The 24,889-nt window shown below is 34.1% G+C and overlaps 3 protein-coding genes across 4 annotated transcripts in view; 2 read left to right on the top strand and 1 right to left on the bottom strand.

Annotated features, from left to right (window-relative positions):
- Window positions 1-15,006, bottom strand: part of LOC128231160 (TBC1 domain family member 9-like) — a 45,644-nt gene extending 30,638 nt beyond the window's left edge. The window contains exons 1-13 of one of the 2 annotated variants that reach the window (XM_052943629.1): window positions 14,891-15,006; window positions 14,316-14,427; window positions 13,285-13,336; window positions 13,025-13,102; window positions 11,201-11,374; window positions 10,448-10,581; window positions 10,051-10,116; window positions 8,926-9,056; window positions 6,191-6,262; window positions 4,955-5,087; window positions 4,383-4,394; window positions 1,318-1,437; window positions 666-807 (exon numbers count right to left, since the gene is read on the bottom strand). In XM_052943629.1, the coding sequence (XP_052799589.1) occupies window positions 666-807; window positions 1,318-1,437; window positions 4,383-4,394; window positions 4,955-5,087; window positions 6,191-6,262; window positions 8,926-9,056; window positions 10,051-10,116; window positions 10,448-10,581; window positions 11,201-11,374; window positions 13,025-13,102; window positions 13,285-13,336; window positions 14,316-14,427; window positions 14,891-14,934 (1,270 nt within the window). In that variant the 5' untranslated portion in view covers window positions 14,935-15,006. The remainder of the gene's footprint in view (window positions 1-665; window positions 808-1,317; window positions 1,438-4,382; window positions 4,395-4,954; window positions 5,088-6,190; window positions 6,263-8,925; window positions 9,057-10,050; window positions 10,117-10,447; window positions 10,582-11,200; window positions 11,375-13,024; window positions 13,103-13,284; window positions 13,337-14,315; window positions 14,428-14,890) is intronic. The other variant, XM_052943630.1, reaches the window with a different exon arrangement.
- Window positions 1-24,889, top strand: part of LOC128231163 (heat shock 70 kDa protein 12A-like) — a 59,756-nt gene that overhangs the window by 20,809 nt on the left and 14,058 nt on the right. The window lies entirely within an intron of this gene.
- Window positions 15,144-19,744, top strand: LOC128231168 (uncharacterized). Its single transcript, XM_052943648.1, has 3 exons — window positions 15,144-15,275; window positions 16,150-16,414; window positions 18,917-19,744. Exons 2-3 carry the CDS (start codon window positions 16,187-16,189, stop codon window positions 19,028-19,030), a joined length of 342 nt encoding a protein of 113 aa, XP_052799608.1. The 5' UTR covers window positions 15,144-15,275; window positions 16,150-16,186; the 3' UTR covers window positions 19,031-19,744.

The raw sequence follows: 24,889 nt of genomic DNA, 5'->3' as shown, positions 1-24,889 counted from the left end.
AAAAAAATGGAACATTGGTAGAACAACATGAACTAATTGTCCAAAAATTGACTCCACTCAGCTAAAATCAAGAGACATTCCTTGATAATCACTGGTGACTGACAGTTGACAGCTAAACTTGAAACTGGCTTGCATATATAACAGAAGCACTCGGCTTAAACATGTGAATAATAAATAGCCTTTGAACACCAAGCTTCAGGAGTTTTTGCCTATCACTAGTGACTGACACGTGAGAGGTATATGAGCTGGAGCAGCAGGCACACATATAAGACACTTGCAATTAATAAATTCAAGTGTCTCATATTCTGCCATCAAACGTAAATATCTTTCGAATGAAAACACACACAATCCGGTATCTTCAGATGTTTTTTACTTAGTACATTTAATTGAATATTTTGATAAGCACCAAAGAAAACAGTTGCTATAAATCATTCCCAGAAATGCACAAGATTGAGCAATTTTTAAATAGATGTTCAATAAATTTTCACAGGGACATCTCAAACCCCATCAAATCAGAGGTGTTTCCGAAATGTTCCAAAGTCCAACCCCTTCCACTGCACCCAAGACATTACTGTTCCGATGCGCATGCACCTGACAGCGTAACTTAAAACTGGGGTTGCACATAATACAGAAGCACTCAGCTTAATTAGCCTTTGAACACCAACCTTCAGGTGTTTTTGCCCCATCGTCACTGGTGACCGACACCTGGCTGTTGAGGCGACCAAAGGCCGGTTGTCGAGAGAGACAGTCAGATATCTTCTCCAAGATTATGTCACGCTGACCCAGCTGGGAAAACATCACATTCATCTGTAAAACAAATAAATGTCATATAAGCAATAAAATCAACATCATAGATTAATTTGAACTAAATGTTTTCCATGTGTTGTAAACTTGTTGAACCCAAGTAAACTTTTTTAACTGACTAATATTCACATGTACATGAATGAAATCTTTGAGTCAACTCTTTAAGATTATTTCATAAACAAAATAAACATTTGAATGTTTGAATACCATCGAAACAAATTTTTCAACAGTTTTATCAATGAGTTTATAAGCACATTTATTCAACAGAGAACCAGCATATACATTTAGAATACAACCTACATTTTTTTAGCCAATAAAATTGGCATGCAATCATTGAGAACTATGCGTAATCACTAAGAATTTCAACTTCTCCCGGGTGTTAAAGGTCTGCCTACTGCCACTTATCCGATACACACTGACTGTGTCAGATTTTACCATGTGTCAACTAATGACGTTGTATTCAAAGTCAGTTAGCTGACCTGAAGTAATATCTTTATGATAAAGACTACTCACCTTCCCCCTAGTGGTGACCACCATAGCATTTGACTGTAAACTACCTGCTGGGCTACTGTCAATTTTTTCAACAGAGTTGACATCTCGTAGGGGGATTATCATGGTCACTAGACCAGTAACCTGTAGGAAAAATTAATTGATGTCAGATGGTTAAGAATCATAAAAGTGTTCATAGTTGACTATTTTAAACATGTCAATGGTTTAGATTTATTTTAGTATAAATGGGTTCTGTTGTTCAAATTGTTCTGCGTATTGTTTTTATTAACAAATTGGACTTATTGTTGATTTTTTTGTTCAAAGTTGTGTTAAAGCAAAGCAACTTCATGTTTGAATATAAAGAGGCTAATTTTGAAAATTGATATTTATAAAATCTATATTCTTAAAATAGAACGGGACAAGGATGCCATACAGAGATTGATCATCAAGCTATTTTTCATTCAAACAACTGGGATAACTTGACATTTACTAAAGCCAGAGTACTTGGACTTGGTAACGAACAGCATAGCTAGGGCAATCATTTTTGTCTCGAAAAAAAAACAGACAAGCTAAAAATATGTGCACATTTGTCTTTGGCATTTTAACTGGACCACAATGAGATGGTAACTGAATTGGAAAGAAGGTTTTATATAATATGAACTAATATTGTTTTGGAAATATCATTTATATTTATATTAACAACTTCTATGTTCTATGTCTAAGTTTGGAATGACAGAAGAACAAATTTCACAAGCAAATTCATTGAATTAATATCCCAAAGAAGATGGAATGGAAATCAAGTATTCGTGGAATGGAAATCAAGTATTCGTGAAATGTTTCAACCAAAACAAGAGTGTTGAATTCTTATGATCGTTGCATATGAGACTATTCAATTGCTTGAAATAAAAGAATATTGTTTTTAGTGTAGCATTTAGATTTCAACTAGAAACCTAGTTTTTGACACCATCTTACCCAGTTTCAAACCACTATATGTTCCCATGATGTTGTTTAAGATTCAATGTAACCATGTAACCTACATGTAAAATGCAGTGAGATTTCATCCAGGGTAACATACTGTCCAAGTTTGAACATAATCTGACCAATCATTACCATGATATGGTTTCAGACAAAAAAATCTAAGATTTGACCTAGTGATCTAATTTATGACCTCATGGTGACCCAGTTTTAAGATTGTCCAAGAGTTCATCAAGGGGAAACATTCTTATTAACATAGATGAATAGCGGACCAAATATAATGTCTCTAGTGTTTTTTTTAAGATTTGACCTTGTTACCTAGTTCTTGACATTATGTGACCAACTTTTACAAGCTGTTTAGACATGATCAATGGGAACATTCTGACTAAGTTTGAACATAATCTAACCAATCCCTACCAAGATATGGTTCCAACGATAGGTTTCCAGAATTTTTTTTAGATTTGACCTAGTGAAATAATTTTCTAAGTTCATCAAGGAAAACATTCTGATTTTCTTTTGTACAGGCATAAAACAAACTAGAATACATGTATACATTTATCATGTTATCCCTCAACATCTGATACATGCATCTATTTGCATCTATTGTATAGTTTTAAAAAAGTAAAATAATAAGTTTTTAATATTAATTTTTTATGAATTATCAAAATTAATTGAAGGGCACAACTTGGCCGTCCATTGACAATTATTGAACTATTTTTTATTATTTCACCATCCCTATTTCTATCACCATCCATATTACCCACTAACATTTCTATTACCAGATGTTTTTACAATAATATATTATGATGTCATCTTTTCAAGGAGCGAACACAAAATATTGTTAGATTAAGAGTTTCAGTTAAATATGTTGTGAGTGTGGTAAATCAAATTGAAAATGTTTTTACAAAATCTAATAAACTTTGCATAAACTGATCATTTAAACTCTTAGTTTCGAAATAAATAGGATGAATATGATAACTTCTTAAAAGCATTAATTCATAAAAGCGATTGTTTGATTCATGCATTGCTAAGATATGCCTATAATGGAACATGCATAACTATTGCAAATGAGTTAGTGTAGAATATAAGAATGAGACAAGGGATAGTACTTATGTAACAACAAAATATCATGGTTAGCTGATTAAGATTCATGTTTGAAGATCTATTATATAATTTTACAAATATTGTATGTGATATATACATTTTTTGTGTCTGCATAAGAAAAATTCCATCTAGGGATACAAAAAAAAGTTTGTTTCCCGTTTTCCGACCTTTTCTTTTTGTTTACATGGACCCTATCTTTCCTATTTCCAGCAAATCATATTTTCCTGACCATTAATCGTTTTTCTACTTTTGGGATAAATTTTCAAGTGAATTCTTGGACGAGAAAGACGTGTCAATGTACCAAGACAAAATGGCGACGGTTTTCAGCATAAAGACACAATATTAAATGAAAAAAAGATAAAAAATGAAAACAGGTTGTTCAATTATTGAACAATTAGAAATTATAGCCATAGAATTTTTTGTATGAGAAAGAAAACAGAAACAGCCTTTCTCTTTACTGTTATGAAAATTACATTTGTCAAGTATCTCTGCTTTTAGTTTCACTGTAACATTCATACTAAGTTTCATCGGCAGAAACCATTTTTCTTTTTTTAATAACAATGATGTTGACCCTACCCCCTCAAAAGCAAACCTAATCTAATACTTCACATAGTTACCTACATACTAAGTTTATTCACTATCCATCAATCCAAACTAAAGTTTTAGGGTGTAAACCATTTTTCTATTTTAAGTAATAATGACAGTGACCTTGACCTAATCCCCCTCAAGAGCAATCCCATGCTAGCTGTTCACATAAGCTACCAACACACCAAATTTTATCACTATGCCAACTAAAGTTATTGGGTGGAAACCAATGTTTGACGCCTGCCCGCCCACCTGTCCTTAAATGATATCCTCATTCTAAGTACCACATTTTCGTTGAAAACATACTAAAAAATATCATGACCTACCCACCCTAAATTTTTGGCCAGTGAAATCAGAAACAAACAATTCATTTTTTGATGTTGGATGAATATTTAGTGGAGCATTCAAACAATAGATGATGTTACCTGATTTCTTTTCTGTAAAAACATTCAATCTTTTACCATTACTTAATTTTTGATTGTATGGCAGTGAGAGTTAATTAGTGACATGAAAATATATTTAAGCCTTAACTATTGGTATAAATCTTTTGATAACTGAGGTTTGTAAAGAGACTTAAAGGTATTCATTATTGGGTCTATTTTTAGGAACTTTGTTAAAGTTAACAACATTGTTAACATCAATGTTGTAACTTTAAAATCATTACTGCTCTGGAAGTTTAATGGATACACCTGTGATCTGCTGTATTTCTAACAAGATTTGAGAAAACTGTTCAACTCTTTTATATTTAAATATGTTGACACATCAAATATTTCACATTAAAAAGTTAACAACAATGTTGTTAATCAAGTTGTTAACTTTAACAAAGCTCTCAACAATCGGCCCATTGTATCACAGATTGTGAAGAAAAGCTAATCAAATTCCCAATTTGGCTATATTGTTTAATAGCTACATTATATTTTGTATGCATTTCTGACTTGTCTGTCATATTATTGATATTCATCTAGCCTTAATTAACTAAAATTGTAGAGTAACCTACCCTGCTACCAAAGCATATGTAGTTCTGTGATATATATAGGCGCCCCCACACATACTGCTTGTTGAAGGGTGTAAACATCACACATTCCGTGTCGCCATCCAACTTTTCAAACATTGGCAGGCTGAACATTAACCTGCAAAGAAGTAATTTCCAATGAAGAGTTGAAATGAACATTGTCTTGGTATACATCAACAAAGCACATACAACATGACAGAGCTCCAGCCAGGATTTGAAAAGGGCAGGGTGCTACGCACTTTTGATGTGCATTGAATTAGCCTTAATGGGGCACTTGCAAGAGCCAATGTTCAATTCTTATTGTGTACGTTTTGTAACTTCAATACTTATAGTTTCTTATGAATACTGTTGAATATCTTTTCTTTCGTGTCAAAATTATGTATATTTATTATTTTTAAACTTATTTCTGAAAATTGACGTAAAAATATGTCCAATAAAGATCAAATATAGTTTTAAACTGTAACTGAAAATAGGTACATGTTGGGTAAATTCAAAAATCATCATAGGCAGCTCTGTCAAAGAAAAGGGCACAGCGAGGTCAGTAAAAAGGTAGCAGGGTGCCGGTAAAGGGCAGCGGGCTCCCCCCCCTGCTATTTAGGCTTAGCTAGAGCACTGCACATGGGTGTTTTTCAAATACATAGGGACAAATTCATACATGTGTACATCATGTACCTAAGGTAGATGCTTTAAAGCTGTACTCTCACAGATTGAAAATTTTGAAAACTTTTAATTCTTTGTCTTGTATGAGCCATTTGAGCCAGTGATACAAGATTGCTGACAAAAGTTCAGAATGCAGTTTTCATAATAATGTTTGAAAATTAATGTTTTATGGCTCAAAGCGTTACTAACGCTTTAAGAACATTTTTTGGCAGTTTCAAAACAAGTGAGATCTGTTCTATTGTGAGTTATATTATATAATTGAATTGAAGGCATTCATACCAAAATCAGCTGATTCTGAGACAAAAACTAAAAAAATGATAAAGCTGATAATCTGTGAGAGTGCATCTGTAATGGGTTGCCAATTTTCTCTCATGCCGACATCACAGTTTGAAATATATCAGTTTATATGCCTGTACTGAAGGCATTCATACCAAAATCAGCTGATTCTGAGACAAAAACTAAAGAAAATGTCAAAACTTTATTTATACATTAAGCACGTATGTAATATATTCTAATCTATGCGAATAGGTGTGGGAGAAATGTTCCAGTCCATCTACCTACCTAAATGCATCACTTCTAGATCGCGCATCCAAATCCCTCTTGATCATCGACATCTTCTTAGAGGTCCTTTTTCTGTGAAGGAGAAAAATGAAACGTACATATGTAATACAGCGTCATGTGTTACATAGGAGATAATTGTATAAGTGTAAGATCATAATATATTTCACTGAGTAAGCCCAAAAGCTATGTTTCAAGAGTGGCATAGCCACAAGTGAAATATTGACTTTTGTTGTTCACAAGGTGAAATGTATTGCTATCATACACTGAAACAAACATTTTTTTTTTTATTACATGCCTTAAAAGGATATTAAATAACAGTTTATTGTAAAAATACGAGGTATGTTCGGAAAGTTCCCGGACTGTACTAATAACTTGTTATTTTTCAACATAGAGCTTTAAAACTTCGGCCAAGTTGAGACACATATATATTCATTTTGATAATAAGTGGACATTCGCCTAAGTCAATACATTCTAAAAATATTGTATCCATAGCAACATAATATTTGCTGTTGTGGAGCAAGCCATATATTTTCCTATAATGTTCACATTAAACGCATGTTGTAACGTTAAAAAAAGCGGGAAACGTCATCTTGACGCCGAACCACAACATGACGTCATTAGTAAAATACGCAGGACGTCATTTAAGCAGACACCGCCTCGCAAAACAGGTGCTCAAAGCAAACATGCAACGCGAAATTATTGAAAAACAGCGTGTCGTGATACAGTTTCTCCAGAGTTTAGATGTTTCACCGTCGAAAACATTGATACAGTTGAAGAAATCATTTGGAGACCAAACTTTGAGTCGCACTGCTGTTTTTGAGTGGCACAGACACTTTAAGGAGGGGCGCGAGTCAACATCCGACGACGAGAGATGTGGGAGGCCGGCACTTGTGGCAAAAAAGCACGAAATGGTAAAGTCGATGCTTGATAGGGACCGACGAGTGTTTACACGGGAAGTGGCCGAGGAATGTGACATTGGGGTAGCAACAGCGTATAAGTTAATTAATGAAGAGTTTAAGATGACAAAGGTGTGAGCACGTTGGATACCAAGGCTGTTGGAAGACAATCAGATGAAGGATAGGGTGAATAAATCATTGAACTTTTTGAGGTCCTATCGACGTGAAGGGGACAGATTTCTTCAAAAAATAATCACAACGGATGAAACGTGGTTTCATCTGTTCGACCCAGAGACTAAACAGCAAAGTATGGTCTGGAAAACATCGTCTTCACCACCACCAAGGAAGGTCCGGGTGACGAAATCGAAAGGAAAATTCATGTTCATTGTATTTATGGACAACAACGGTGTAATCTTGACACATGCGGTCCCGGCAGGCGTTACCGTAAATGCAGCGTATTATTCAAAGGTAAACATTTGTATAAACATATTTATAAACGAAATTACACATTTATATAATCATGCTATGATTCAAATATAGAGAACTGATGCATAAATTCAATCATAACAGCAGTGAAATGGTGTAACATCACAATGCATTATTTTTCAAATAGACAACTTATTATTTAATTTTGTGTTATTTATTGAACAGGTCGTGAGGCGGGATATGGTCCAAGCACTGCGCAAGAAGAGGCCCGGCATGGAAGAGAACATAGAAAATGTTCTCTTACACCAGGACAATGCCCCAGCGCACAGGGCCCGGTACACAGAGTTGGAGCTAGATGTTCTCGGGATCGGCAGGTTGGAGCACGCCCCCTACAGCCCAGACCTTGCGCCACTTGATTTTGCGCTTTTCCCGTTCAAAGCCCAGCTACGCGGAATCTGATTCGATGATCTCGAGAGCCTACGTTGTCACGTGCAGACAATCATGTCTTCATTTGATAAACAATGGTTTCAAACTGTTTACAGAAGACATGAACGTTGCATGGAAGCACATGGCCGCTATTTCGAGAAAGAGTAAACTGAATTGACGTTGACGTTATAAATTTTAACGTTGCGTTGCTCCGCCATATCGTTGGTACATGTTTTAAATTTATTGTAACTTTTTTACTGTTATATGTATGGAATCGAAATTTTAGAGTGATATGGAATAAAAGATGTAGTAAATCCGTACTTAGTTTCATTATAATACAATGTGCCTTTCAAAAGGAATGCGTTCAGTCCGGGAACTTTCCGAACATACCTCGTAATAATAAAAAAGCCCCAAGTTGTATTTTGAAAATGTCGTCGCTGAATTTGAGTCCCAGCCCTGTGCATGCTGATGTCTGTTTTGAATATGTTTTTAAATTACCTAAGAGTGGGCTAAAATTTCAAAACAGTGAAAACTATCAAAATGTTATTTCACTGTTTGAAAATGTGAAATATCATTTCTAATTTTACTGATAAATCTCTATAAACCACCAGAAAGCAAGTATTACAGAAATGTCTTCTTCAAATAACATGTTGAAACGGGCTTCCTCTTTTCTCTAATCAAAATATGAATCATTGCAAACAGAAGTTTCTCGTTCACACTGATTCAAGTGACTCGCTCATGTTTTTAGAAAAAATTAAGTGTTCCCGGTAATGCATCAGAAAACGCTTATCTAATCATGAATTAATTTTACTCATTAATACTGAAATTGCAGAAAAGATACAATTAAAGTATAAAAAACTATTTTAGTTGTAGTTTTGAGTGAACCCAAGCTGGTAGTCAAGAAAAATATATGTGAATTTGAAAGTATCAATTAATTTGGACAATTGAGTATGTAGTGTCTAGTAATAATCAAGATCACATCCATACTTTGTTCTGTCAAGGATTGTTTTATCTTCCTGAAAGCCGCCTTCCAACATTAGTTGCCTCATGGCCATATTTGTGAGCTGTTCCATCAGCCGGTATGTCTCCCCCACCCGCAGAAACATGCTGAACACATACTGTAAATATATTAACATTTCCACAAAAATTAAATAACAGAAGACAAAATACTCATTTTCACTTCTAAGAATATAAAACCACAACAAGTATGTAATTCAATTGAAAACTCAGTGAAAATATTAAATCAGAGTTCCCACAAATCATAAAAAAAAAATAACCTGACTTTTCCACAACTAGACCCCAATTTTTCCCTGATCAAACTATCGCAGTTCATAGGAGCATAATTTGTCATCTATGAACATAACTATGAATGTTGGTCTCAATCCTCCCCATTAGCAACCATTACCACCTATTCCTTAATATAGGCCGCGTCGCGCAATTTTAGGCCTTCGGACATTATCATTACAAATGAAATAATCATTAATAAAAAAAGCCAAAAATAATTATTTTTAAATCAATTTCTTCCAGACTACTTTCTTTTAAAGGTTTGTCATTGGTGCATCATTTTCTCGAAGATTTATGACCACTGGTTTACCCAAGTTTCCATAGCAACCATGAATTTCGTCCCGACATATTTTGACTGCGCAATTTAAGTGATATCATCATGAATTTTTCAGAATTTCTTCCTGAAATATCATTTCATTCAAATACCTTAAAACATTGTAATACCAAATATATGTCCGAAGGCCCAAAATTACGCGACGTGGGTCATATATCGTGTATTGGCTTTTTTTTTAAAAACATATTTTTTAACAAGAAAGTAAATTGTTTCAACAGCTGTCAATATCAGGTTCTGAATGTCCCTGACTTTTGCCCATTTCCCAATTTTCCCTGGCCAATTAAAAAATTCGGTGACTTTTTCTTGGCCACAGGAAGCCTGTTAATGCATTATGATTTATTGTCCCAAAGGCAGGAGTGCCAACACCAAGAGAAAACCAACTGGATGTCAAGGCTTTTTCCTTCCATTTTAGGTGGGCAAGGGACATATCAAATCAAGTATTTGCATGACACCAAGACCTCCAGTACCATGCAAGCTAATAATAAATCACACACCTCCCCATCCCGTGTGCTGACTTTTACACTCTCCGGCAGCAGCATGTTGCTTCCTTTTGCAAGTTTCTGAAAAATATATAACACATAAAAACAAATATCTTTGTGTTTAGCCAAACAAAAAGTACTAAATTTTACATCAAATTTAATGAGTAATGTTCAATTTTCATTTTGACACATTTCATGATGTGTCAAATGCATTCTGACAAGAAAATGTTTTTGTTATTCCTTTTAAAAATAAGGTACAAATATTTTAAGCCTTTTGTTGCTGTAATCCATGTACACTGCAGTTGCTGAATAACCAATAGGATTTAAAGATAAAAAAACAACATGTTTGTAAAAGTGTATGACATGTACAATGATAGGACTGCTGACCAACGCTCTAATATTCAGAACTTACCATAATGTCTGTCCACCTAACAATGACCTTGGCCTCCTTGCCCATGAGAAACGAGTAAAAACACAGGTGGTTGATACTGAGGTACATCCAGCCTTGCCGAGGGACCTTGCCTTTCCAATAGCTACATGAGTAGTCTGAAATATGGATAGAAATATACATGAAATATCTGGGCCTGTGTAACTCTTTGCCATGAGAAAGGAGTAGAAACACAGGTGGTTGATACTGAGGTACATCTAGCCTTGCCAAGGGACCTTGCCTTTCCAATAGCTACATGAATAGTCTGAAATATGGATAGAAATATACATGAAATATCTAGGCCTGTGGAACTCTTTGCCATGAGAAAGGAGTAGAAACACAGGTGGTTGATACTGAGGTACATCCAGCCTTGCAAAGGGACCTTGCAATTCCAGTAACTACACGAGCAATCTTAAATATGGAGAGGAAATGAACAATGTTTTTTGTGCGTTAAAAAATATAAGAAATACATGGCATCAATTTTGTTCTGTTAACAATGCAAGCACACATCAATTTATACCTAGATAATTGGTATACATGTATTTATAGTTAAAAAATTATAGTTCAAATTTATTGCATACACTTTTACTACTAACTATTTTTAAGTATTCATTACTCTGGTACAAAAATTGCAAACACATGAAGAATTGTCATGTATACTTCATAATCTCATACTTGTGAACTGAAGTTCTCATTAAACTACCAGTATGAAGACAACATTAAAACTTTGTGTCTTACGGTTAACTAGCTTTTCCTCCCTTGGCATATTGAAGAGCTTCATGAACTTCCTAGTGGCTGATTTAAAGCTCGCTGCTTCCTCATCTTCGACCAGACTGTCTCCCTTGTTGGCCATCATACTCTCTATCTTACATCGGACAAACTCGGTCGCCTGGTCTTCACTTTCAAAGGCACCTACATGAACATAGTGTGCATGAATAAAACATTACAAATACTTGAAACGAATAGTGTTTGGGAAGTTTAGAATGTTATACGAATTTATAGTACAGTACACTCCACGCGGAACTACCACTTTCCGTTTTCCTCGGCGGATTTCGGTCATCGCGGACACGACATCCAATTGATCATAATCCTCTTTCCTCGGCGTTTTTACTCGTTCACCCACCGAGGCTGATCAGTGGACCGTATAATTACAATCGCCGCGTTACTCGGAGGTAAAAACACCGCGAAACTCGGAGGAAAAACGATAAGAATCTCCCACTATATCTAATTTTGTTTAATTTATTTGATAATTTTTGCTACACCCGTAATTGTTTATAAAAATAATTTATTTCGCGTACCTAATTTTCGGACACCCAAAGAACATCAATCGTAACTTTCACACTTACCAAGTTTCACAGACGAAGATTATTGATTTTCATCTTTTATCCTGGCTTGATTACCTAACCGTATAGTACACCACTGTGACAAGTTAATTAGAAAATACATGTACCCATCTTAAACTATGTAGAAAGAGAAAGTGTGAAATATTTATAAGAGGATTAAATAAACAACAAGGGTAATCAAGGGATTAAGAAAACAAAGACATGACATTTTTGTAAAACAAACTTATACCACACTTATAGACTGTATGAAGCAATTATGTACAGTTATACTTATTTAATCATCAATAAAAGTCAACACATTCAATGATATAGGTAACTAATTAATGTGATGAATTAAAGTTGGAAATGCAATACTCCAGTTACATTCGAAAACACCACTCAGACACATTAATCCTGCATAACAATATACTAGTCTAAAATAATAGACGTGTTATACGGGATTCTTCCAATCCCTAACGTCTAAACGGGAATGTGCAAAAAACGGGGGTGTTTTAAAAATATTGAAATTGTTTTAAGTGAAGTATTTTATGGTTGAAATTGATCATAAGTAAAGACACACTGTACTACATGTATGTAATTTCTGTTGTTTAATTCAAATCTCAATTAATTCAAGCTTTATTTCAAACAATTGATAACAGGCTGGCCCCCAACTTTTTGAACAATCTTCAGGCCCTTAAACAAGGATCATAATGCAGTGATTTTTTTGGTGCAATTTACTGCCTTCTTAAGGATGTTTCCCCTTGTGAAAAACCTGTCCTTTTTTCCCATAATTTTATAATTTTTTCCAAATTTGATAAATGCAGATTACGTTAATGAATAAAAAAGCAATAATTTTTTTGAAATACAAACAAAATCTTGACAAGACTTACTCTTTCACAGCATAATGTATGCATAAAAAAGTTAAAACATGTATATTTGCCATTATATTAGCTGTTTTGGCCTCATTTTGTATTTTCCCAAAGTCAACATTTTTTCCCAATTTGCAAGGCACAGGCGGTAAAAATAATTCCAAAAAAAATCACTGTTATGAGCTCTTTTTTTGTTTATATATAAATTGTGTTATTTCCTCCTTGAGACTTGCTAAGGAAATTATTGCGAAGTATGGTTTGGTTGATAAAATCAAGTTAATGCAAGTAATTTGGCTAAATGAAATATGATACTTGAACCAATTATGTTTAAGATATTTTAAGAAATTGAGGCCTAAACTTATGTTACATACCAAGAGTCTGCATGATGTTTGCCTCGATCCATTCCCAGTCTCGGATAATATCCTTCTTATTGTTGGCAACAGATACAGCTGAAATTAAAAAAAGGGTATTCAATAATTGGCTTGCTTTTTTAAATTTAGTTGCTTACTTAATAACAACTCATAAATCCTAAATCTTAGTTTTCATATCTAAACAGTTACTACTGAGCAAGCTACCAGCTATACAAATTGTCAATAATAAAAAATTTAATTCAATGAAAATACAAACTTACAATAGCTGACTTCTGACTCTGGTGTCTGATGAAGTATTCTGTAAGGTGGTGTCTAAAATAAACAAAGCAGAAAATATAACATTGATGTTAAACGCATGCAAAATTATCATATTAAATTTGAATGCACTATTAAATTTAAATTATTTGATTTCAATGAACAAAACAAAAAAATCATATATGTATATGATATTTATACAGATAAAAACTATTAGCGATATTTTGGCACTTTTTTAACTAAGGAAATTGTTGTCACATGGCTATTAATTGAAAACCCAATTTATAAAGGCTAATATATTTTTATCTGAACACAAATCATATCCTTTTTTGTCTTGGATCATTAAAGTAAAATGAGTTGAACAGAATAATGCATTAATCATTTTTTTGCATCAACCTTTATTGTTCCCCTTTAAAGACTAAGGTAATGCAAACAAACAAAGGGAACTAGCATGGTGCTAGTCTGATTTCTAAAATGACCAAAAAAAATACAAAATCTTATTTAACCTTCATTTACGAAACAATGATATACTTATGAAAACCGATCATTCAATTCCATTTAAGGGACTCATTCACAGATTTAATATTGGCAACCATTATTTTTAAACTTTATTCAAATTAAGTTATTTTAAATACTTTTATCAACAAACATGAAACAATGACAATTGGCAGATATTAATTTGAACAGAATTGTGTTAATCAAGGCCTAACATAAGTCAATCATAAATAGCTTTACTAACACTGTTTGGCAAATTCATATTTATTTAATAATGGTTAACAATATTAACAATAGAACTTTATTTTGGTGTTTTTACCATTGTAACTAGTATCTTGTTGACATTACACTCAACATTTATCATTTTTATCAAATTATGTCTGTCTATATGAAACTTGAATTGAGTCCCTTTAAAACTGTAAATAAAAGTAGCATTGATTGTATAATTATAACACTTTCCTCTACAAATCTTACTGTCAATACAAGACTGAAGAGCTCAAAAATATAGATTGAAAATATTTAAACATCTTGCACAGCTGACCTTGTTATCCAGCACTGTGTCAAGTGTCCCAACAAGAAGGCCGGTAAGACCCCCACCCCCATAACCCTTCCTTCTCTGGAGCACAAAGTAGGGGTTAGCCCTTTCTGTCACCCTGTGAAACGTACAGTATTAGCATGAATTATGACATATTGGCATATAAGAGAGGTATGGCATTTAATTTTAAGATTGTGTACAGCTTCTGCATTAAGTTGAATAACAAACAATTTTATTAACATGATTTTAAGTGCTTAGTTACATGAACATGTCCATTTGTACATAGCTCACAATGAAAGAATTTTCAGATGTATTAATGCATTAAATTATTAAACAGTTCAATTGTGATTTCCATGGTGCCCATGAATAATATATGTAAATCAAGCATTGAAGTTTAACATTTAAGTTTAACAACTGATAAAGAACTACATGCGAATATTTAGCCTTTGACCTTTTACATATTATGAATGCACTGCATTATAAAATGAAATACAAAAACATAACAAAAAATGAAAAAGAGATCAAAGATGGATTTTCCTATTTCTCAGACACATTGATATGCAATTAAATCTATATCTCACCAAAGAGCATTTGCCAAAAGAACTTCCTCTGGTTTAACCCACATGATTAAACGCTGAAAACTGCGCAGAAAATCAACTTTACATTGTTTGCTGACGAACTTCCGTGCAACTGTCAATCCGCCATTTTGGACAGTGGAAAATCACGTGACTTATCATATCAAAAATATTTTGCAAAAATGTTGTGGATTTTCTTGAAATCCCCTAAAATCATTTTAAATCGATACATTTATTTTGAAATTTGCTTTAATTTGTTAAAATAAGAATTACTGACTGTTTTGCAGCTTCAGCAGCCCGCAAATCTATAAATAGCTCTCACGTGACACTGGTTGCTTCCATCACTAGTTTCAGTTTAAGACACAGGAAACTTTTTCTTGACTTTGAACAGGTAATATCTTACTGTATTTTAAAGTTCATTGGATATTTCTTTAGAATATGTCCATAAAACCACTATTATATAACGTGATCATTTTATTGAAAGAGTTATTTATTGATTGGAAAACAATTCTTTATAAACTATCAAAATCAAGGTGATATTGACAATATTTTTGTATCACTTTTAGGTAAAAACATGAAATTGATACAATATAATTTTTTAGTTAAACACTCACTAAAAATATATATTCACAGGCAGCAGGATTCGAGCGAACATAGTCTTTAGGTCTGCAGTCGCGGATCATATCCGTAATACAGTATTATACTATTGCAGACAACAGATTTGTTATTTACATGTAAGTGTTTCTGAAAATAATTATTGTATTCCTCTACAAGTAACATGTGAGTGCAGTAGTGGTTCTTGTGCATGTCAGCGTAGCACCTTGCAGTGGATAATTCAATGGTTATCTTGCTGATAAAGACAATAATGAAAATGTTTGATCTCTAAAGTTGATTGAATGGCAAAAGAAACAATGCTTTAATCACCTACATGTAGTTATATTTAATTATTTATATATACATGTAGATGCGACCACAGGGTTTTCTTTCATTTTTTTGTCGCGTCTATTTTTTTCTGTTGTCAATAGATTATATATAGGGTAAAAAAAGTTGAGAGAAACCCCTGTGGTTACTACAACCTTAGCAATGAAAATTCACACTTTACCAAAGGTAGTTTATTTATAACAGTTATAAAACTGTCTGGACTGTACCATATGTTTATGCTATGAACAGTACTGTAATTCCCTTGTCAAGACAGTCCACTTGTTAACGAAAACTATGATACCTAATAGAACATGTGTTTAAAATAATTTAAACCTCTTTTCCAGATTAACTTAAAACATCAGGACACCTTACACACTTACCATGGGAGGAAGACAGAGTCTCATGGGTTCACCGGAGGCTGAGTTTGTACAAAAAACTATTTCCAACAACAGCGTTGTCATCTTCTCCAAGACCACATGTCCTTACTGTAGGTCAACGAAACGGGTTTTCAGTGAGCTCGGGGTCGAACCACAAGTGTTTGAACTTGACCGCAGAGAAGATGGAGTCAGAGTACAGTCCATTCTCGGTGAAATGACGGGAGCACATACAGTAAGTCTCCCTGCATGATACTTGTTAAACAGTTATAGAACATTAGGCTTTTAAATGAACAAGCCCAAATTCTAACACAGTACCTGGCATCATGCTTTTTTGACAAGCCGTGCCATATCAAGCTGGGAAAGCATTTAACCAGTACATGGCTTTCTGGGTAATTTTGGCCACTAGGTATTTTGCCTGAGTTTGTGATTTAAAATAAATATCATAATGTGCAAATAGTATATATGAGTTAGATTTTGTAATAAAAATGATTTCTGTTATGAAGCACCATAACACAATATTCAGGTATTCACATGAGAGTGTTTCAATTTGTATTGAGTAAGTATTTCTTTTCATGTAAATACTAGTAAGGTATTTTAACAAGTAAGCATGAACTTTGTACAAGCAATAGTTAAAGTGAAATCAATTACCTGGTTCAAAATGCTTGTGATTTTATAGATTTCAATTAATCGCCCCATGTCTGCTGCCACTCACCAGTCAGGTGTGGTAAAATTTTAGAGGGTTTGGTGTTGACCAGTTTTACAATTAGAAAAAAACAAGTTTGCCTTTGGTATAAGCTGCTTGTCACTAACATGTCTTATATCCTTTCAATACCATAATTACTTTTCAGATTTCATTCAGCTCAACTTGTTTAAAAAAAATAGCTTGATGTTGTCATTGTCTTGATAAAACCTAAACTTCAAGATATTCGGAATTCCGTAAAACTTTGCCCACATGTGTATCAAGGCGCAAAACTCTTGCTATAATGAATATTGAGAAATGCCCCTTTTGACTGAAAGTAAACAACATCAGACACGAGGAGGCAGCTGCAATTATTGCTCTTTTTGTTTGTTTTCAACTTTAAACAAGAGGCCCAAAAGGGCCTATGCTCTACTGGCATGGCTCTTGTGGTCATTTTCAATCCAGAGCATGTACGTTTGAGTAATAGGCAACAAATAATTATATAGTTCACTTTTAGTGTTTGGGTTAGCTGAAAACGCTGCACGTTCAACATCTGAGGACAGGAAGTGTTTAACAGATTAGTTGCATGAGCTATTTTAATATGTGCCAAGTAAAGGTAATCTGAGGGTAAAAAATATTTGCTTTCAAAGCTGTACTCATCGTCAAAATTTCTTTTCTGTAGCTTTAAAAATAAAAAGTCGGTCAAAGGTCAAAGTCAAGGACATCTGAGGACAACATTAATGCTTGTTTGCAAAACTGTTCACATGGTCAAAATTTCATTACTGTAGCTTTAAAAATTAATATGTAAGTCAAAAGGGGTGGGGCCAGCTTTTGCCCAAGGGGCATTATTTCAAATGTTTTCAATTGCATCATATGATGCTCCACAACAAATATCAAAGGTATGGGCCTTGTGGTTTGAAACAAGAAGATTTTGAAAATATTTCTTAAATAAGTGACACCCAGGGCAGTGCCAGTTTTGACCCAAGGGGCATAATATGAACAACCATGGTAGTGGACCACTAAATAAAGCCTTGTTCAAAATAGCAAGGATTTGCATAGTGGTTTCAGACAAAAAGGTTTTTAACGTTTCCCAATTTGAGGGGGGGGGGGGAGTCCGTCCCTAACAAAGAAAAGAGAACTCTTCCCTGGGCCTCCGCCAACGTCGCCGAGGTCGTTTACATTTGCCGCACTGGTCCCTTGCGGGACAATCTCCGGGGGGGGGGGGGGGGGGGGGTGCAGTAATGACCCAAGGGGCATAACTTGAACAAACCTTCAAAAGTAATTGTGACTTTACATGATGTAAACTTGGCTAAAAATAGACTTCACTCATGTAGACTTGGCTAAAAATAGACTTAGCTTAAAATAGCATTTTTTATACTTACAAGACCCATAATCCAGGCATGCATGGGCAGATCTGGCTGGTTTTCAAAAGGAACCAAGTTCTAATGGATATCTAAATACTGTACAAGTTTCATCGAGATACAATCAAAACTGAAGACTGTATCATGTTCACAAGCAATTGTTTACAGACGAACTGATTTTTTAATACTTTCAAGGCCCATAATCTAGGCATGCATGGTCGGATCTGGCTGGTTTTCGACAGGAACAGAGCTCTAATGGATATCTAAATACTGTACAAGTTTCATCGAGATACAATCAAAACTGAAGACTGTATCGTGTTCACAAGCTAGTGTTTACACAATAGCATTTTTTTATACTATCAAGGGCCATAATCTAGGAATGTATGGGCGGATCAGGCTGGTTTTCGAAAGGAACCGAGCTCTAATGGATATCTAGATACTGTACAAGTTTCATCGAGATACAATCAAAACTGAAGACTGTATCGTGTTCACAAGCAATTGTTTACAGACGCACGGATGCACATACTACGTACACATTACCATTGCATAAGCTCTTCTGGCCTTTGGCCAGTAGAGCTAAAAACCAATCAAAGTAAAAGGAAGTGACAAATGTTCCCATTCATGTCCATATTTTTACAAAAAAATGATAATGTTATACATAATAAACATTATAATCAGATAAACCTTTTTTCAGGTTCCCAGAGTGTTCATTCATGGCAAATGTGTTGGTGGAAACTCGGAAACTCAGACACTGTACAAGTCGGGGAATCTGGCCGAAATGTTGAAGAACGGTATTAATGCATCTTGACGAGTGTACATAAGATTTGGAATAGAATGTCAGAGTCTGAGTGTTAAAGTTGTGTGCCTTAAATAGCATTGCTTCAACTTTCAAATATAGAGGAAGATGAACACATAATATACTGGTACCATTGGATCATTGGTCACATTTTCTAAATCATTGCTGGTATGTTCAACAAAGCTTTTGAATTTCACATGACTTGTTTTCAAAGTCTCTTAATTGGTACAGCATTCAAAATGTTTTTACATGATTTTAACCTTTCTTTTTTGTAGTAGTATTTTGACAGCCTAGAGTTGTTGAAAGATTTAAAAAAAAATTAACCTTGGCAATAACTTGTTAATAAAATTTTCAAGATATTTGAATTAAATTTAGTGCAAATGTTACCAGAGGCTATATGGGCATGCAGTGGTCGAAATTAGCACAAGCCCGCAAGCCCTGCACTGGTAAAATGTCTTCCGGGCTTGCTCAAATTCTGATTTTTTTATAGCAGGGTTGTTCAAAACTTTTATGCCAAGAATAAGAATTTGGGCTTGTTCATCCAAAAGTCTAATTTGCAGAAGGCCTGTAAACATGGGGATAATAATTGCTGAGTTATGCCCCTTTCCCACCAATTTCTTTTTTTAACAGACATGCGTTGACACCTTGTGCTCTTGTAATAATGATATTGTTCCTAATGAGATTGACAAAGTTTTACTATTTGACATTAAAAAACAAACAAAAACACATTGAGTTTGTGTGATTTATATTTTATATACTTGTTCACACTCAAAGTCTTTGTAACTTTGTATGCTTTACAGAATGTAGTTATGAATAGAGGATAAGAGTTATTGTCTGTTTTCATTGAGGAGAGTAATATATTTTAACAAAGTTATATTTCAACAGAGTGATATGAATTCAATATGTTTATTTTGATTCAATATTTTATGTGAACATAAAAAGAAGATGCTATTTAACTTACTTAATATTTTGTGGTACATATTTTTTAAAACGGTCAAACCTGAATGATTTGTTGGGAAACAATCGATATGGCAAGGAACTTTCACTACCACAGACTGTCAGCTTGAATGTATAATGTGAATGATTTTATATTCATTGACATGAAATTTTGTGTATTTTTGAAATGGACAATTTAGTGGGTACTTAAATTTGTGGATTTTCATTTTTGAACAAAAACACACAACCAAACTCTGATTCTAAAGTGTCTGCAAATTCATTGCGTGTCGATTTGGTGATATTTGTCACCTTATGTTTATAAAATTATGACTGTTTCTTCAATGGGACAAGATGCCAATTATCGCAGATACCCATGATAATTTTTGTTTGGTTGGTAAATGAATAGCTTATAGACTTTTCCAATTTTATTGTGAAACAATTTCAAACGTGATATGATAACAACACATGCAAAGTTATTATTCTCCATCCATATTTAGTGTCATGTTTGTGATTGCAGGTGTGCGACGTCATATGTGTGATGTTAGGATAGATGTTTAATTTCAACTTCATCCTCATACTTATCACTTGCTTATATCTTTTTAAAATGAGAATGAATTAGCTTGAAAACATCAAGGGCATTCGTTAAAAGATTCTAAGATTTATATTTCAATTTTATCATAAAATCTATTTGAAATATTGTCCTTTATGACCAAAATGCATTTATGCTTTCCACTAACTGTAAACTCTGCTTATACAATAACTTTGGTTATTATAATAAAAAATCTCGTTACAGCTTACAAACTTTCTTTGTCCAATTTTATATACTAAATGCCAATTGTAACACTTGTAACTCTAGTTACAGAAAAACTTCAGATATAAGGGAATTCCGAATAATTTCCAGTTTGTCATTTGATATAGTATCTTACACTGTTCATACGTAGAACTTGGAATAGTAGTTGAATACTTGATGCACATATTGTGATGTCCTGAGGAATACGTTGTAAGCAGAGATTAAGTTACAATGTGAAGCAAGACCTGTGCTCTTATATAAGGGCACATGCAAATGTGTTCTAGGTTTTTAGCTCACCTGAGCAGGAAGTGCTCAAAGTGAGCTATTGTGATCGCCCTGTGTCCGTCATATTCGTTCGTTGTCAACAATTTGACTCTTAACACTCTAGAGGTCACAATTTGGGCACAATCTTAATGAAACTTGGTCAGAATGTTACCCTCAATAAAATTAGGGGGTAAAAACTAGGTCACCAGGTCAAATTAAAGGAAAAGCTTGTTAACACCATAGAGGTCACATTTATGCATCTTCAGGAAACTTGGTCAGAATGTTAATATTAATAATCTCTAGGTCAAGTTCGAATCTGGGTCATGTGTGGTAAAAAACTAGGTCACTAGGTCAAATTGAAGGAAAAGCTTGTTAACACTCTAGAGGTCGCATTTATGACTGTATCTTCATGAAAGTTGGTCAGAATGTTTATATGTATAATCTTTAAGTCAAGTTTAAATCTGGGTCATGTGCGATCAAAAAACCAGGTCACCAGATCAAATCATAGGAAAAGCTTGTTACCACTGTAGAGGTCACATTTATGACTGTATGTTCATGAAACTGAGTCAGAATGTGTATATTGATTAGCTCTAGGCCAAGTTTGAATCTTGGTCATGTGCTGTCAAAAACTAGGTCACCAGGTCAAATTTTAAGGAAAAGCTTGTTAAAAATCTAGAGGTCACATTTATAAATGTTTCTTCATGAAAGTTGGTCAGAATGTTTATATTAATAATCTTTAAGTCAAGTTTAAACTGGGTCATGTGGGGTCAAAAACTAGGTCATTAGGTCAAATCATAGGAAAAGCTTGTTAGCACTCTAGAGGTCACATTTATGACTTTATGTTCATGAAACTTAGTCATAATGTTAATATTGATAAGCTCTAGGCCAAGTTCGAATCTGGGCCATGTGCGGTCAAAAACAAGGTCACCAGGCCATATTTAAGGTGAAACATGTTAACACTCTAGATGTCACATTTATAACTGTATCTTCATGAAACTTGGACAGAATGTTTATATTAATAATCTCAAAGTCAAGTTTGAATCTGGGTCATGTGCAGTCAAAAACTAGGATATTAGGTTAAATCATAGGAAAAGCTTGTTATCACTCTAGAGGTCACATTTATGACTGTATGTTCATGAAACTGAGTCAGAATGTTTATATTGATTAGCTCTAGGCCAAATTCGAATCTGGGTCATGTGTGATAAAAAACTAGGTCACCAGGTCAAATAATAGGAAAAGCATGTTAACACTCTAGAGGCCACATTTATGACCATATGTTCATGGAAATTGATCAGAATGTTATTCTTGATGATCTTTAGGTAGAGTTTGAAACTAGGTAACCAAAGGTCAAAAACCAGGCCACTAGGTCAAATCATAGAAAAACTTTGTAAACACTGTAGAGGTTACATTCTCCCTTTGATCACCATGAAACTATGTCAGAATATTTGTGTTTATGAAGTCTATGTCAAGTTTGAAACTGGGTAACCTGAGTTCAAAAACTAGGTCACGAAGTCAAATCATAGAAAACATTGTTAAAACACTGTTGAGGCCATATTTTCTACTTTATCTATATGAAACCTGGTCAGAATGAACTTATTACAGCAAGGTAAGTTTTATACTGACTTTAATTGATGGTACTTCTTGTTGAAATAAAGTTTGTTTTACTGTTCATACATTAGTTTTTTTTCTCATTTCATCCCTACCTATTAAAACCTCTACTCGCCTAATTCTCCTTGAATCGATTTGTACCATATAATGAAAATTAGATAATCCTCTATAAGAAATTAAACAATATTACAAAAAATGTACATATTGACACTATGCAGATTTATTGAAAATATACTCTGTAATTTAATGAAAAAAGTCCTTCCATGAATTAGTTAAAAGTATGTATAATAAGCTTTCAATGTTTCGTGCATTTTCATGTAGAGCAAGTGTTTTAATCACACTCACTGCTAAAAAACATTCTGAATTAAATGAAACAATTTTCATGTTTATACTCCAACCATAACAAGAACAGAAAATAAAAATGTACAAACAAAGACAAGTACGCATCCTTTCTAAGGTAGCAGACCACCAGACTGACATTTCAAATTCTCTAAAACTGTAATACCCTCAACTATAATATTTAACATGTAGCATTGAAAACTAGTCCTAAATTTGTTTTAATTAAGTCCCCTCTCGTTGCACTTTCCATCGCCCTGAAAAACACTTATTCCCTCCCCCTGTGAGCTATTGTGATCGGTCTATGTCTGGGGTCTGTCGTCCGTCGTCAACAATTGGTTATGATCATCTTCTTCTCCTAAACCGTTGGGACAATTTTGATGAAACTTCATAGGAATGATCTTTGGTTGGTGCTTATTCAAAATTGTTCAAAGGAAAGAGTTCCATGCAGGACTCTGGTTGCCATGTCAAACTAAAGAAAAAGTGTCAACAATTGGTTATAACTTAAAATCATCATCTTCCCCTAAACCCCTAAGACAATTTTAATGAAACTTCATAGGAATGATCCTTGGTTGGTGCTTTTTCAAAATTGTTCAAAGAAATTAATTCCATGCAGAACTCTGGTTGCCATGGCAACCTAAAGGAAAAATTACAAAACTTTTTTTGGTAAATACTATGAAGCCTAGTGCTTAAATATTTGGTGTGTAACATTGTTGATTGGCTATCTTCCATGTTTATTCAAATTATGCCCCTGGAAGAAAATTGGCCTCACCCCCGTGGGTTACAAGTTCAGTATAAATACATGTACATTTTGTTAAAATCTGATAGTTATGTGAAGTTTTCTCTTGAAGCAAGGGCAGCAAGTCTTGCTTAATATATGGTCTTCCTTTTTGTTGGAGATTCCACTACTCTCTATTTTTAGTAAAAAGATTCTAAATTTTATTAAGACTTTAACATAGTCACTTCTAAGGTAATTATTGTTCTTTTTATAGGTTCATAGATTCAAATAATTATTATACACTTTATTCTTAAGAAGAAGTTTCATTTTTACTACTAAATTTAATAATCAGACTTTTCCATTGAACTCCATGTAGATTATTGTTTATGCAGATGCTACAATCTGATCTGCTGTGTGGAAAGTGTTATACACTTAAGATTTATTTAAAGAAAAATAGTATTTTGAACATTAGAAGGAATGTGATGTTGTCCTAGATGGGTAAATGTGATGATATTAATCGAAGGTATTGAATGTGATGTGATGTTTGGTTTTTAGAGCTTAAGGCAGTTTATTGATTTTTTTTTTTTTTTATTGGATGTGAACTGTTTGTTGTTTATGTATCTATACTTAAAGTTCTTTCAGTGTGCAAGCAAGTTAACATAGTTGTGTCAGTGTGCAGGCAATTGAACAAAGTCCTGTCACTTTGCAGGCATATGAACAAAGTCCTGCCATTGTGCAGGCAACTGAAAAAAGTCCTGTCAGTGTGCAGGTATCTGTACCAAGTGCTGTCAGTGTGCTGTCAATTATCAAGTTCTGCCAGTGTGGTGCGCAGGCATGAACTGAACAATGTGCTGTCAGTGTGCAGGTGAGAATCAAATTCTGTCAGTGTGCAGTCAATCATCAAGTCCTGTCAGTGTGCAGGCAACTGAACAAAATCCTGTAAGTTTGCAGTCAATCACCAATTCCTGTCAGTGTGCAGGAAACTGTGACAAGTCCTGTCAGTGTGCAGGCAACTGTGACAAATCCTGTCAGTGATTATTCAGGCAACATGTTTGACCAGTATGTTTTTATTTTCGTGTCCAGGCTGTAACTTTCTCTTATATGGACAGATTTTAAAATGACTTGCCACATGTATTCAACATACCAAGACGACATGTTGTGTGCAAGACCCAGGTCCCTCCGTCTAAGGTGAAAGATACACTAAGTGCTTATTTACAAT

This window comes from Mya arenaria, chromosome 4, assembly GCF_026914265.1.
Source record: "Mya arenaria isolate MELC-2E11 chromosome 4, ASM2691426v1".
In the NCBI taxonomy this organism is placed as follows: Eukaryota; Metazoa; Mollusca; class Bivalvia; order Myida; family Myidae; genus Mya; species Mya arenaria.
The sequence above is the reverse complement of the archived record's forward strand: the minus strand, read 5'-3'. Positions and strand labels throughout refer to the sequence as shown.